At 33.6% G+C, this 16,238-nt stretch overlaps 1 protein-coding gene across 3 annotated transcripts; it reads left to right on the forward strand.

The window, feature by feature from the left end:
- Positions 1 to 317: 317 nt before the first annotated feature.
- Positions 318 to 3,338, forward strand: LOC136230321 (protein ASYMMETRIC LEAVES 2). Of its 3 annotated transcripts, none has more exons than XM_066019367.1 (5): positions 318 to 586; positions 1,034 to 1,103; positions 1,294 to 1,663; positions 1,773 to 2,107; positions 3,090 to 3,338. In XM_066019367.1, exons 3-4 carry the CDS (start codon positions 1,321 to 1,323, stop codon positions 2,087 to 2,089), a joined length of 660 nt encoding a protein of 219 aa, XP_065875439.1. In that variant the 5' UTR covers positions 318 to 586; positions 1,034 to 1,103; positions 1,294 to 1,320; the 3' UTR covers positions 2,090 to 2,107; positions 3,090 to 3,338. The 3 variants fall into 3 exon arrangements, with proteins under 3 accessions (XP_065875439.1, XP_065875438.1, XP_065875437.1); XM_066019366.1 differs by having other exon boundaries at positions 319 to 586; positions 1,307 to 1,663; XM_066019365.1 differs by lacking the exon at positions 1,034 to 1,103 and having other exon boundaries at positions 319 to 586; positions 1,307 to 1,663.
- The last annotated feature ends 12,900 nt before the right edge of the window (positions 3,339 to 16,238 follow it).

Below are 16,238 nucleotides of genomic sequence, written 5' to 3' on the forward strand. Positions count from 1 at the left end.
CTATTGTTTTTGTAATCTCGTCCGAACCCCTTATTTGTACAGTTTTAAACCTCGGAGACCCTGTTTACAAATGACGAAAACCCCCCTATAATTTCATTTTATTTACAATTTACCCTTAACTAAAAACTAAAACCTATATAGAGCTAAATTAGGAAATTATTGAATAATATAACAAGTAGAAAGAAACAAAAAAAAAATGTTAATCATTCTCTTTCTAATTGTCTTTATGCTTTCTCCGCGTCTCCTTAGGCTCTGGCTATGGGGGAGTCTTCCCCCCCTTCTACTTAGCTGATATAAACCCCTCCCACCATTTTCTCTCCTACTTTCAGACACTTTCACTCACTTTCTCTCCCTTTCTCTCACTTTCACCCACTTTCACTCACTTTCACTCCCTCCCCACGCCTCCTCCTCATCATCATCTTTCTTTGCCCATTTGTTTCCGGCGAACTTTTAGTAACCCACAAGTCATTTTTTGCATGAACTTACTCTCTTTCTCTTTTCCCCCCCTTTTAAACCTTCCATCTCCACCACTACCAGATCTAATCTAAGAAGAAGAAGAAGAAGAAGAAGATCAATCAAGTACAAGGTTTGACTCCATTTTTTTTTTCTTTTTTTAAATTGATAGACAAAAGGAATAGAATAAGGAAATTCTTCATCCCTAGGATCTTCTTCCTCAGTAGTTGTAGTCAGAGCCTACTTTTTATTCTCTCTCTCTCTCTAACTTTTACATGATTTGATATATCAAATTCATGTTTTTTTCATAAAAAGCTCTCTTCTTTAGATGCTAAATCAATAAATTATCAAGTTTAGTCAAGAGGGTATTTTTATATCATTGTTAATTTCATGAAATTCCATTGAAATTAGCAAAACTACACAAGATCCAAAAAAAAAAATTAATTAAAATTTCCTTTTTCTACAGCTGTAGCTACTTAGGGTTTCTTCAATTTTATCCATTTTAGGGAGAAAGATAGAAACTTTAACTAGGAAAATTCATCATCACTTGCTTAATTTTCATATTTTCCTTTTTTCTCAGAATTTTCAGCTCAATTCAGGAGAATCATCAGTAGAAATTTAGCAACAATAATGTTTCCAAAATAAGTGCAGTAAGTTCAGAAATTTTTCTTTAAATATATACCTACCTACCGACCTATATGATTCCTTTTTTCAGGTTTTAGATCTAAATTTCCCAAATTAAAACAAATTCTCAAACCCTAAAATCAGTTCTTTTTTTACTCCTGTTCTTCAATTTTATCAATTAAATTCTTTATTTTCCCCCAAATTATGGTTATTTAGTGATTCTTTGCAGAGAAAGGAGGAAATATGGCATCTTCGTCGAATTCGCCATGTGCAGCCTGTAAGTTTTTGCGGAGGAAATGTCAGCCGGAATGTGTATTTGCACCGTATTTTCCACCGGACCAGCCGCAGAAATTCGCCAACGTTCATAAAGTATTCGGAGCAAGCAATGTAACGAAATTGCTAAACGAATTGCATCCGTCTCAGCGCGAAGATGCGGTGAATTCGCTGGCATACGAGGCGGATATGCGTCTCCGGGATCCGGTTTACGGGTGCGTCGGGGTCATTTCTCTCCTCCAACATCAACTCCGGCAACTCCAGATGGATCTCAGCTGCGCTAAATCCGAACTCTCGAAATATCAAAACCTAGGTAGATACGGTGAATTTATCGTACATGTTACGTGTTAAAACACGTAACATGTAATGTAAGCGGATAGTTAAGTTCTAATAATAGTTTTTATTATAATTTCCGACTACAGGTATTACGGGTCATGCTGGTTTATTTGCTGCGGCTGCTGCTGCAGCCACGGCTACTAACCACCATCATCCACAGAATCTCGGGATTAACCTGATCGGAGGTAGCGGTGGTGGTGGTGGCGGCGGACGAGACCACCACTTCCACCACCAGTTTTTTCCGAGGGATCAACAGCAAATGATGAGGAACTTTGAAGCAGCGAATAACTATGACACAAGTTTGCTTGCTATGAATGTGTCTGCAAGTATTGGACAACTCAGTCAGTTTCAGCAACCACGGGCTGCCGGAGGAGATGACCGGCGCACCATTGATCCGTCTTAGTTTCCTTGCAATTCTCCGGTAAGCTATGTTGCACGGAACAGCGTTCTTGTGTTTTCTATTGTGTCCGTACTTCGTATCTGTTTCTCTTTTTGTTTGAAGGCTATTTTATAAAAGTTATATAACATTTTCGATATCCATTTCTGTGTCTGTGTCCGTATCCGTTTCCTGTTTGTGTCCGTATCCGTTTCCTGTCTTGCAACATAACTCCTAAATTTTCTAAAATAAATTAGAATTCTTGTTTGTTTATCGAAAAATATTGTGTTTCGAAAATATTTAATAAGAGAAAATATTTTAGTGTTTGGTTACAACATTGAAAAACGAGAAGAAGTGACGTGTGACTACTATTTAAAATTCTTAAGAAAATAATTTACGGATAAAATATTTTCGATCATTTTTTCTTATATTTTTCTGTTGATTAATATAAAAAAATTATAGAGTTATTTTTCTCAACAAAAAAACACCAAAAAAATAATAAAATAATAATTGTGTATAATATTTTACGATAAACAAACCGGACTTAAAATTTAGTTGTCATGATTAAAATAGATCAACTTCTAGAAACAAATATACTTTTATTGCAATTAATTTCAGAGTTTGACTCAGGTTTTGTTGCTTAAAAGTGCAAAAGTCATCATATCTATAATATTATGCATTTGGAATTTGTAGAAATTTTACTATTTATCTCGTGAATTGTGTCGGTTTAATAATTTAATATCACGTTATATTTTAACTAATAATTTAATTATATTTCAATTAATAAAATATTAACATACATAACATATTTTTAATTAGTTATTTGTATAAAATTTTCAATACTAAAATATAAACACCATCTTAAATTATAAATTTTAGTTTAAAATATATAATACGACATTAAATAATTTGTTGACGCACGAATGACATTGTGCGCCAAATATAAATCAGTTTATATTACTATGATATGGTATACGGATTTTTTAATATCGATCATCTCTAATGAACGTGATGATTATATATGCAGGGTCGGACTTTTCAAGGATTCAACACGAGAACGCGTATTATCTCCATTTTAATCAAATACTCTTGTTTACATAGGCAATTTTTTTTTTTTAATTTCTAGATTATTTTATGTCCCCTTTTTTTTCTTTTTATCTAAAACAAAAAAAAAATAATATTTATATTTATATTTATATGTTTTGAATTTTCAAATATGTACTTGGTTATCTATAGTGTCACAGTAACTCCTCAATAGGCATGCATCAACTTGTTTTATTTCCATATTTTTTTAATTTTTTCTCTTTATTATTAAACACATATATAGACAATGGTATTATTATTTGCATGAATTTATTTTTAATTTTGTTTAATTTATAGCTAGTTAATAAAAATAAAATGCTAAAACAAAATAATAATTTAAAATAATAGTTTAGTTTATTGAATTATTAAACAATTGAGTCTAGGGTTATATATGAGCCAAGCCGCTCAAGAGCAATTCGGTAGTCGGCACGATTTATAAATGAGCCGCTCGTGAATACGGTTTAAATGCTCGATTCATAAACGAGCTAAGCTTGAGCATAACAAAACTCGGTTCAAAAACTCGTGAACAGGCTCAATTATAGGCTCGTGAACAAGTTCATAACCAATATTGATTATAATGTTCACGAATAACATTGATTTAGGGTTTTTTTTGAATCATCATCAGATCACTTCCTATATTCATCACATTCACTTCTCTTCTCATACCTCTTTTCATTTCCGCCTCCTTTTCCTCACAGTATTTTTTATTTAATGACTAAAATAAGGTTTTTAATATTTATGCATGTAAAATTGTATTATTTTATTTGTTAAATATGCTATTATTTTATTTGATATTATTTCGTTTGTGAACAAAAAAACGAGATTCTCGTAACGCAATCAAGATCATGAATAAAATAAATAAGCAGCTCACGAGCTAAGCTTGTGAACAAGATAAACGAGTTGGCTCGCGAGCACCTTGTGAACAAATGAGCTTCTAAACAAACCGAACTCAAACACAAATTTGAGCTCTTACAAAGCTCTAAGCTCGGCTCGAGCTAGTTAACATTATGACAAGATTGAATAGGTCAAAGCTCGACTCGGTTCGGCTCAATCCCTCAATAAAGGACTAAACTATTGAATAGAATAAAAGTTAAAGACTAAATAATGTATTCTTAATATATCAAGACTAAATAGTTTGTATGTAAAAATTGAGGAACTAATAAATTATTTATTCTAGTTGTTATTGTTGTTATTAGCTATTACAATTAGTTATTTGTCGATCGGTCTTTTTTCATGATCGTGTAGGACGTTGCGTTTATCGCTTTTCCTAATTCTTTATTCTTTTTGTATTATGAAATTTATTTACTTTTAATAAATTTGGTTCGGGGCTTTTTTGGATCTGTGGTGTGGGTGTCAGCATAGCTGGGATGTCCGCCGCTTTCCCTTCCTCGCTAACCAATCTTTAATATAAAAAAAAAATAGATATTTGTTATTAATATTTGATTGGTAATAAATGTTTTGTGAAAATGTGATGTACCGTTATTGTTACTATATAAAATATCTAATATGGATATACTTTAAATTAATCAACATATTTAAAAGAAAAAAATGCAATACACAAAGTAATAAAACTAATCTAAATAACTAAATAAAATTAAAAATAATTATAATTCAGTTTTGAAAATTATCGTACGGTTTTTCATAAATTTTTTATCATTTTCGGATATTTTTATTTAATTACATTCTCTACTTGTTTTCATAATACGATTGAACACTTTAAGAACACTATTTCATAACTTTCGGTTGATTATATTACAATGGACATTATTTTTTACTTTTTTTTAATTGTTTCCATAATATTGGTGTTAAATTTTATTTTGCACACATTTTTAAGGATACATGTTACAACAGTGATTTTAATCTGATCAGTGACTGATCTGGTGAATTTGGTCAGTCACCATTAGATATATATTTTAACGGTAAATCTAACTTATGCCTTATGGCACAGGTTTATCTGCTGTAAAAAAAACAAAAAATTTAATGCATATGCATTTTCCAGTACCATTAAAATCAGAGCTTTTTATTTCACATAACAATTACTTTATTTTCTATTTTTTCATTTACACCATCTTCCTCCTTCATCCTATTCCATGGAACTGAAAAATTGGGGCAAAATTATTTTTGAGATAATACAATTTTTTGCAAAATTACCAAATGAATATAGTGCTTATTATTTTTATGTGAAAATATTAATTATGTTTTATTAATGGTAGAAAGCATAATTAACCTTCTGAACTTTGGCTGTTTTAAGGATTAAGTCCCTGATTATTTATTTTTTAATATTGAGCCTTTAATCATTGATTCTATCATGGATTGGACCCTTATTTAATTTTTTCGTTGAGTTTAGACTGCATACATCGTTAGGGCGATTCGGCTTGTTGACATGGACAAATAAAAATAATAGTTCCTTGACTAGGAGAGATAAAAAATAAAAACTAACACGGAATTAGAATTCGGCTTGTGATTTTCAATATTAGAATCGCCAAATCGATCTTTTCAACTCCTAAACTCGACGGAAAATTTAAATAAGAATCAAATGTGGAAAAATAATTGATAAGGGACTTAATCCTTAAAACAGGTAACATTCAGGGAACTTAATTATACTTTTTACTTTTATTAATTGTATATAATTACCTAAAAAAACTAAATATTAAGAGGTATTAATTATACCTTATCCTATGCCATAAGACATAAATCAACCGCGCGGATATTTTAATTGAATTTATATAAAAAAAATACGAAAACACAATATTTTTTTTTTTTATAAATAAACGGATATTTAATTGTGAGTGGGAACGAGAAAAAGAGAAAGAGGCAATAAGCAAGTCTAGCTAGCTAGCTGTGATAAAAGTCATATATATGAGAGTTAGATCCCACATGATGGGTGGAGTCATAGAAAAGATTCTAGAAAACACTAATATAGGATGTTTGGGGGTATTTTTGACTTTATTCTACAATAACATTGAGACAACTTGTAAAAATATCTTTAATGTTTGCGGTCGTTTAATCGAGCTCTAAATTTTATCCATAATATTAACAAGGTTAAATTGAGAAATAATTTATCAAACTATATTCTTAATCGTAAATAGGGTTATAAACGGGGCGGGTCGGGACGAGGGACTGTATTAACCATCTTCGACCACTGATCTATTAGGGATTTCCAGTCCTGAATAACATATGGAAAAAATTTCGGCTACCATCTCCGTCCCGCGAAAAATCCCTATCCCCGTGGAGAATCCCCATCCCTGTTTAATTTTTTTAATTTTTTAAGTTTTCTAAGGTTTTGATTATTTAAGATTTTCATCTCCACAGGAAATCCTTATCCCCGGTGCATGCATTACTTTATAATTTTATAATTTTATAATTTCTACTCCCAATTGCATAGGTTCTGTTTTAATTTTAAACCAACCTAGTTGGAGCACTTACTTAATCTATCTTAATTTATTTTTAGAATATATTCTGTTTTAAAGCAACCATGTTACAACTTAATCTTTTTAGTTTATTTTTTTAGTTTATCTAAATCACATATATATTTTTTTAATTTTTTTTATATATATTCAAGTATTTAGTCGGGGATTCCCGTTGGGATATTCGGAGACGGGGACGGAGATGGAACACTTATAACCATATCCGCCCCATCCCCAACTATCGGAGACAAAATAAAAACCATCCCTGCCCCATGGGGATCACAAATGGAGATTCCCGTCCAGTGGCGGATGTAGGGGGGTCAAATGGGGCATTTGCCTCCCCCTTCATCCCTAACAACAACAAAGCCTTAGTCCCGAAATGATTCTGGGTCGGCTAACATAAACCATCATATAAAACCGTGAAATCAAGTCGTGTCAGTGACATAAATTCTCTCCCTCCACTCTGTCCTATCCACTACCATATTTTCCTCAATCCCCAATAAACTCATATCACTCTCGATCACCCTCCTCCACGTTTGCTTAGGTCTTTCCCTACCCCTCACCACTACATCCCTTTGTCATTCTTCAGTCCTCATAACCGACGCATCAAGTGCTCTTCGTCTTACATGGCCAAACCACCTTAGTCGGTTTTCCCTCATTTTATTCTCAATAGATGTAATCCCTACTTTTGTCCTAATTATTTCATTACTCACCCGATCCTTTCTCGTATGACCACACATCCATCTCAACATACGCATCTCCGCCACCGACATCTTATGAATGTGACAGTGTTTCACTGCCCAACACTCCGTACCATATAACAATGCTGGTCTGATTGCCGTGTGGTAGAATTTTTCCTTCAATCTATTAGGCATGTCGAGGTCACAAAGGAAACCCGTAGCACTCTTCCACTTCGCACACCCAGATTTAATCCTATGAGCAACATCCCCATCTACTTCCCCCTTTATCCCTAAAAAAAATCCAAAATTAAGGGTTAATGTGCAAAAATACCCCTAACGTTTTGGGTTAGGAGCAATTTTACCCCTAACATCTAAAATGGTGTGATTTTATCCCTAATGTTGGAAGCCAAAAGCAGTTTTACCCCTAACGTTGATAAATTGGGTCAATTTGAGAAATAATTCATCAAACTGTCTTCTCGGTCATGAATCTTGTCATCTACACTTCATACATGCGTTATTTTATCAGTAACAAATCACAAACATATGTTGGGATGTGAAAAAAATATTAAAAATATACTGTCTTTTGTACGAATTATACAAATAAAATTCAAAAAATTCACTAAATTTATAAATATTAATCTTCAATTTTATTATTAAATTACAAAAAACATTATATCCTTTTTTAGAACAAATTGATATGCAATTGGTGCAAAATAAAGCAAAAAAAAATGACTGTATGTTATAATAGTGGCTGAAATTGATCCAATTTATCAACGTTTGAGGTAAAATTGCTCTTGGCTACAAACATTAGGGGTAAAATTGCACCATTTTAGACGTTAGGGGTAAAATTGCTCCTGGCCCAAAACGTTAGGGGTATTTTTGCTCTTCGCTACAAACATTAGTCTAAAAAAATTTTTACATAGAGTTTTGCCTCCCTCCCTCAAATCCTGGATCTGCCACTGTCCCCATCCCCAACAGGTCGAGTCTCTAACGGAGATGGAGAATCTCCAACTAATTAACAGCCTTAATCACAAATCTTGTTATCTTCGTTACGTACGTATGAGATTTTATTACTCATCAGTAACAAATCACAAATATTTTTTTCATTATCTAGCTTTTCAACTTGCTTAAAATGGTATATATTAAAGTCATCTATTCACTATCTACATTTGTTTATATTAATATATTAATATATCTAAATTTGTTTATATTAATATAAGGGTAATTAATTTATTAGTCCCTATATTTTGACAAAACACACTGTTTAGTTCCTGTATTTTAAAAAACACATGATAAAGTCCTTAACCTTTTTCTCGATGAACTGTTTAGTCCCTAACGTTTTTCTCGGTGAACTGTTTAGTCCCTACCGTTAGACTCTCATAAAGATTTTGTTAGTCAATTTGGATTTACGTTCTTCTTTTCCTTTATTTTACTTTCCTTTAAACTCTAATGTATCTGAAATCAACTTTGAGTGTTCTTCTTCTTGATTTTCTTCTTAATCGTTCAAATTCGTAAGCATTGGGTCTGTTCTTTTTCTTGTTCTCCATACAAATAGCTTTTTCTTCTAAATTGGATTTCCTCTTCTAAACTTTGAAGGTAAATAGTAAAGAGTAATTTAGTCATTTCTAAAGTCATAAACGGTAAAAAATCTAACAAATAGACGGAATGACTAAACAGTTCACTGAGAAAAAGGTTAGGGACCTTACAATGTGTTTTTGAAAATACAGGAACTAAACAGTGGGTTTTATCAAAATATAGGGACTAATAAATTAATTACCCTTAATATAATAATATATTATCCCATGAACTTCCTTAACATGGTATAATTTGTAAGACACTTTATAAAAAAATATTAGTAAGAATCCCGCTCTCTCATAAATTTCTGAATCCGTTACTACCCAATTCCAATCTTGGATTACTTTGAAGTGTGGATCTAAACTATTGGCTAAAGAATTTTTTAAAACAAAAATAAGAATTTATCCCAAAATGGAGCCCTTATGAGTAGGGCTGTAAATGAGCTGAACCACTCATGAGCGGCTCGGATCGGCTTGATAAAAGCTCAGCTCGGCTCGGCTCGATTTTTTAATGAACCGCTCGTGAGCACGGTTTGTAAACGAGCCGAATTTGAGCAGGCGAAAGCTCGCGAGCAAGCTCGATTAGAGACTCATGAACAAATTTCATGAACAAGCTCGATAAAAGTTCGTGAGCTAACTCAACTACAATATTTATATATTTTAAAAAATAAAGTTTAGTAATGTGTATAAATTTATACTACAAGTATACCCAATTAATGGCCCATTAGTACCGAATTTGATATTATTTTGTTCGTGAACACCATAAACGAGCTCATTCGTGAGCAAAACAAACGAGTTACTTGTGATCAAAGCTCACGAGCACAAGAAATGAGCTTTTCATAGAAAAATAAATGAGCTGCTCGAGAGCACAACGAATGAGCTGCTCACGAACAAATAAAACGAGTTGTTCGTGAGCTTGATAAACAAGCTCGGCTCGTGAGCAGCTCGTGAATGAGCCGAACTCGAACAGCAAATTGAGCTCGAACCAAGCTCGAAGCTTGATAAGAAACTGTCAAACCGAGCTCGAGCAGGCCAAAGCTCGGCTCGGCTCGGCTCTTTTATAGCCTTGCTTATGAGAATTTAATTCTCGTAAGGATCCTAGTTAGACATTATATCACTGTGGGGCTTCTGCCAACCAATAGCTATGCTATCGGTTTCTTTTCTATATCAGTCTCTAGGCTGACACAAATTCCTCCTTTGTCAAAATCAGTAGCTGAGTTACAGATTTCGATGTTTGTGTCAATTTGCTGGCTGACATAGATTCTCACCTTATTAAAATCGGTACTCGTGCTACCGATTTCAAAAAATATTTCAGTAAATTTGAAACCGCTAGCTAATCAACTAGTTTCTTCACAAAATTGGTAAGTTAGATATCGGTTTCTAAGGGTGTAATTGAGCCGAGCTTTTGCCTGCTCAAACTCGACTCATCATAATGTTAACGAGCTCGAGCTGCTCAAATTTGTGTTTGAGCTTGGCTCGTTTAAAAGCTCGTTTATTCATGAGCTGCTCATGAGTCGACTCGTTTATCTTGTTCACGAGCTTAGTTCGAGAGCTGCTCATTTATTTTGTTCACGAGCTCGCGAGTAGCTTGTTAAGCATGTTCATTCATTTATTGTGTTTGCAAATGAAATAATATTAAATAAAATAATAACGTGTTTAGGAAATGAAATAAATACAATTTTATATACATAAACATTAAACATCTCATTTTAATCCGTTTAAACAATAAATAAAAATACATCTATCTATCATTAAACATCTCCTTCGATACTATTCATGAGCATATTTACGAGCTTCTATCAAGCTTGTTCATAAACTTGTTCACAAGTCTATAACTGAGCCTGCTCGTGAGCTTTCGAGCCACGTTTACGAATCAAGCTTCTAAATCGTGTTCATGAACGGCTCATTTATAAATCGGCTTCGAGTCGAACCGAGCTTTTATCGAGCCAAACACCGAACCGTTTATTGGCGGCTCGACTCATTTACAGCCTTATCGATTTCACCTTGGTTAGCATAACCCTACCATAAGTATAATACTTAATCTAGACCATTATGAGGATTTAATAAACATTAAACATCACCTTTTAATCATTTTAAACAATAAATAAAAATATATCTATCTATCATTAAACATTAAACATCTCCTTCAATATTATTCATGAGCATATTTATGAGCTTCTATCGAGCTTGTTCATGAACTTGTTCACGAGCCTATAACTAAGCCTGCTTGCGAGCTTTCGAGCCACGTTTATGAATCGAGCTTCTAAATCGTGTTCATGAGCGGCTCGTTTATTAATCGGCTACGGGTAGAACCGATCTTTTATCGAGCCGAACACCAAACCGTCCATAAACGGCTCAGCTCATTTAACTCTACCGTAAGTATAATACTTAATCTAGACTATTATGAGGATTTAATAAACATTAAACATCTCCTTTTAAATAATAAATAAAAATAGATCTATCAATCATTAAACATTAAACATCTCCTTCGATATTATTCATGAGCTTATTCATGAGCTTCTATCGATCTTGTTCATGAACTTGTTCACGAGCTTATAACTGAGTCTGCTCACGAGCTTTCAAGCCGCGTTTACGAATCGAGCTTCTAAATCGTGTTCATGAACGACTCATTTACAAATCGGCTTCGAGTCGAACCGAGCTTTTATCGAGCTGAACATTGAACCATCCATAAGTAGCTTGGCTCATTTACAGCCCTATTAGTTCATTTTGGTTAGCAGAACCCTACCGTAAGTATAATACTTAACCTAGACCATTATGAGGATTTAATAAACATTAAACATCTCCTTTTAATCTTTTTAAACAATAAATAAAAATATATCTATCTATCATTAAACATTAAACATCTCCTTCGATATTATTCATGAGCTTATTTATGAGCTTCTATCGAGTTTGTTCATAAACTTGTTCACGAACCTATAACCGAGTCTGCTCGCGAGCTTTCGAGCCACATTTACGAATCGAGCTTCTAAATCGTATTTATGAATGACTCGTTTATAAATCGGTTTCGAGTCGAACTGAGCTTTTATTGAGTCGAACACCGAACCGCTTTTCATGCTCGGCTCATTTAACCTACCGCAAGTAAGGTTGTAAAAAATGCTAGGCGCTAGTCGGCCGGACAATGCCCTCGATGATTAATCGGGAATTAATCGGATTTGTATTTTCGTATTTTTTTATTTCTTAATAGACAAATTATTATATAAATTCAATTAAAACATGTATTATACTGTCTAAAAACAATAGTATAAAATTATTTAATATAAAAAACACATACATTTGAAACATCTATCATTAAAAATGTACAAACATCAATATTTCAACAATCTCATCATTGAAACAATTCAAAATTAAATTATAATAAAGAAAAAAAAAATTCACAATAAAAAATGTTTTTCTTCATCGTCGCTTAGCCAGCGTCTAGGCGGCCTAGACGGAACCCAAGCGGTTAAAAACCGGCTAGGGGCAAAAAAAGCCTAGAGGGACTAATTAGTGAAAATTGGGGCGGATTCTCGATTTCGAGCGCTTAGACAGGATCTAGGCAGTCGAGGCAGCCTTTGTAACGACCCGATCCGGAGTGGGTGGTGCCGGGGTAGAAGGCCTGAGCAAGGAGCGGCCTTAAGGGATGGCGATGGGGGCAGGAATGAACTGAATCCCACATCGGAAATGGAGAGGGAGTGATTGAGGCTTATTAGTAAGATGAGAATCCAATACATGCAGACGCGTAAAGCCGTGAGGCCCAATGTGTTGGAATTGGGCCAAAGCGGACAATATCTACATGGTATTGGACTAGGGTGTTACAATTGGTATCAGAGCCGACTCTCCATGTACGATGTGTGGTTCGGGGACGAACCAGGCGGAAGCTGGTGGGCCTATAACGACCCGGTCCGGAATGGGTGGCGCCGGGGTAAGAAGGCCTGAGCAAGGAGCGGCCCTAAGGGATGGCGATGGGGGCAGAAATGAACTGAATCCCATATCGGAAATGGAGAGTGAGTGATTGGGGCTTATTAGTAAGATGAGAATCTAATACATGCAGAGGCGTTTTAAAGTCGTGAGGCCTAATGTGTTGGAATTGGACCAAAACGGACAATATCTACATGGTATTGGACTAGGGTATCACAGCCTTCGTTTTGAACATTGACAGTAAGTATAATACTTAATATGGAACATTATGAGGATTTAATCCTCACAAGGGATCCATTTTGAAGCAAAATCCAAAAAGAACACAAATTATGTGGGAGAAAACAGAAGACAACTAGATAAAGACAAAAAGGAGTGGGTGGTGAAATTTCTTTCTCTTATTATTGTGGCAGAAAGAAAGCATGAAAGGCCGTTGCAGACAGACAGACAGAGGAAATGTCAATAGAGAAGAAGAGACATTTAAGACTCACTCACACTAGTAATTGTAAAACCCCAAAATCCAAAGCATAGAATAGAATAGTAGTATTACAGAAAAAGATGGAGAGTTGATATGAAAAAAGCAAATATACTTTTTTTACTTTAATCAATCTTTGAAAGTCAAATATACTACTTATCCTCTAATTGTTTGCATGTCAATGATGACGTACCTTTTGCAATCATTCACTTTCTCTCTCTTATTCTTCAACTCACATACATACATACATGTATATTAATTTATCACTGATTTGTTGGTTGGAGACTCGTCAAACACCCTTTAAATTGATACTCTACTAATAAAAACTTTTTATTTACGTTAGAACTTATATTTGAGATATAGTTTAAGCGACTTAAAACTCTTAACCACTCAAATCACGCCATTCTTGAATTATTTACAAATTAATCCAATCTTCTTCTTCTTTCTATCGTTGCCGGATTAAATACATAGTTATTGACTCAAAATAGTTACTCAATCTCAATGTGTTTCGATAAAATCATTCAACTTTGAATTTTGTTTCAATTAAGTTACTCGAACGGCTCCAAGAACAAAAAGACACTGAAAAAGTATCGTGGTTGTCACATTAGTAGTAGTGAACTTTCACTGATGATCGAAATGACATATGGCTTCCAGTTAGATGACATGTAGTTGCCACATGGCTGACACGTGTCAGCTAGGTGGAAGTTTCAGTCAGCTAGGTGGTAGTCACGTGTCGTTTCGGTCACTTGTGAAAGTTGGCTACTGCTAATGTGATAGTCACGTTGTTTTTTCAGTGTCTTTTTGTTCTTGGAATCGTTCGAGTAACTTAATTGAAACACAATTTAAAGTCGCTTTTTCAGTGTCTTTTTTAATTTTCTCTTAATTAAATCACTCTAGCGACTTTAAGAGCAAAAAAACACTGAAAAAGTATCGAAGTTGTCACATCAACAATACTTAACTTTTAAACGCTGATTGAAACGATATTTGGCTTCCAACTAGATGACATGTAGTTGCCACCTAGCCGACTTATACCAGCTAGGTGGAAGTTTCAGTCAGCTAGATGGTAGCCACGTGTCGTTTCGGTCACTTGTGAAAATTGACTATTATTAATGTAACAGCCACATCACTTTTCCAGTGTTTTTTTATTCTTGTAGTCGTTCAAATAATTTAATTGAAACAAATTTAAAATTTGATGATTTTATTGAGATAACTAAAGTTGAGTTAAATCTTGAACTAACTATAAAAATTATTAAATGAGTAAAGATGCATTTAACCCTATAGTTACCTTTGTTTTCCTTAGACACCTATTAAATGATTAGAAAATTAAGTAAAAGAATAATAACGGTTGGAGTCAAATCAAGGATTCATTAATGATGTGGAAAAATGTAAAAGGATCTACTAGTTATTTGCTTCCTTGACTAAACTAGTCCTTCAATAAGATAGAAACATAATAACCCAAGAACAAAAAAATGGAATTAGAAACTTTTACTCTCATGCTTAAGTAGCAGAGTTCGTGAAAAATAAAATAATGCATCTTTAGGTTTAGGTTTTAGGTCATCTCCCATCATTCTCCATAATCTATTTTTAGAGTAAAAGTGTACTCTAATACCACTCTAAAACCTTACTCTATTTTTAAAGTAAGGCTTGTGATACTCCATATATGAAGAATCAAAATGACTTACTCTATTTTTAGAGTAAGGTTTAATTATTTTATATAATAAAAGGCATGTAAAATTAATATAATAATAATAAAATATTATTTGTTAATAGAAATATTCATTTTAGTGTTATAAATAGAGTAGATGGTTGGAGAAGTGTTACTGTACTAACTCTATAATTGAAGATGGAGTAGAAAAAAGTAGAGTTGAAGTAAGAAAAATAGAGTAGATGGTTGGAGATAGCCTTAGGAAATGAGATAGTTTAGTTGGACGACTTATTTTGCATTTATAAGGTTCTAGAGTTATTTGTGAGAAATGTTGAGTTTTATTCGTTAGGTGGCGTCCGAAACACGTTGCGATGAGTTTGGAGGTGCAATCGTTGGTGGTACCATAGAAATTTAGCGTGTGCTAACTATAAGAATGACGTGTTGTCTCAATTAGGTCATTTTGTTGATTTTAATAATTAAAATGCATCAGAATAATGATATTAGTGACATGTCAACATGAGTCAACTCAGACCTGGAACCAAAACGACATATAACATCTACATATGTGTCACATGAATGCCACGTGTCGATTGTTTTTATGAAAAAAACAAAATTAGTTTTTTTTCATAAAAATAAATGACACGTGGTTGCCACATGTCGCTTCAGTCGGATATCTGAGTTGACTTATGTTGACATGTCAGCTATGACATCATTTTGATATCTTTTAACTACTAAAATCGTCGGAGTGACTTAATTGAGACAAGATTCAAAATTTAGTGATTTTATTGAAACAAATTGAAATTGAGTAATGATAGTCATGTAAATTCATTGACCACTAGTGCATTTAACCCTACCTATCATAGTGGTCCACATACTGTCTGAGGTAGTTTTCTTTCCATTGTTGCACTACTATGGGACATATCATTGGTCCACGTGATATTGGGTATTTTTCCTATTATCACATGAACCCCATCACATTCGTCTTATTGAAATCTCCAGGGCTTCGGTTAACTCCTTATTATGATTTAGAGAACCAAAGCCTCTTTTTATTTTAGATCTTTGCCTTTTGAGGGATCGAAGAGTCTATAGTTGTGTTGTAGTAAACGTTTTGAAGGTTAACACAATGAAACATTGTATTGGTTTTGCCTATAACAGTCTGCACTTTCATTCTGTTATACATTTAGTTGAAATTAATTCCAGTAAGCGTATACGACTAGTGGCGGTAAGAACCTTATGGGTCATACACATAATTAAGACCGTATGGCAAAAGGGTAATTTTAGATTGAGGAAAGGGGCTAGCCGAAGTAGTGTAGGAAAATTATTTGGTTAATTGATTTATTAATAATTATAATCTGATTATAGTTATGGATAAATTAATTAAAGGATTATAATTCTAT

The sequence above is a fragment of the Euphorbia lathyris genome, chromosome 5 (assembly GCF_963576675.1).
Source record: "Euphorbia lathyris chromosome 5, ddEupLath1.1, whole genome shotgun sequence".
Classification (NCBI taxonomy): Eukaryota; Viridiplantae; Streptophyta; class Magnoliopsida; order Malpighiales; family Euphorbiaceae; genus Euphorbia; species Euphorbia lathyris.

Bases quoted from the DNA above. Each gene is read 5' to 3' on its own strand.
- LOC136230321 (XM_066019367.1), top strand. From the start codon at position 1,321: ATGGCATCTTCGTCGAATTCGCCATGTGCAGCCTGTAAGTTTTTGCGG. The intron at 1,664-1,772 runs GTAGATACGGTG...TTCCGACTACAG, and splicing joins CTCGAAATATCAAAACCTAG to GTATTACGGGTCATGCTGGT.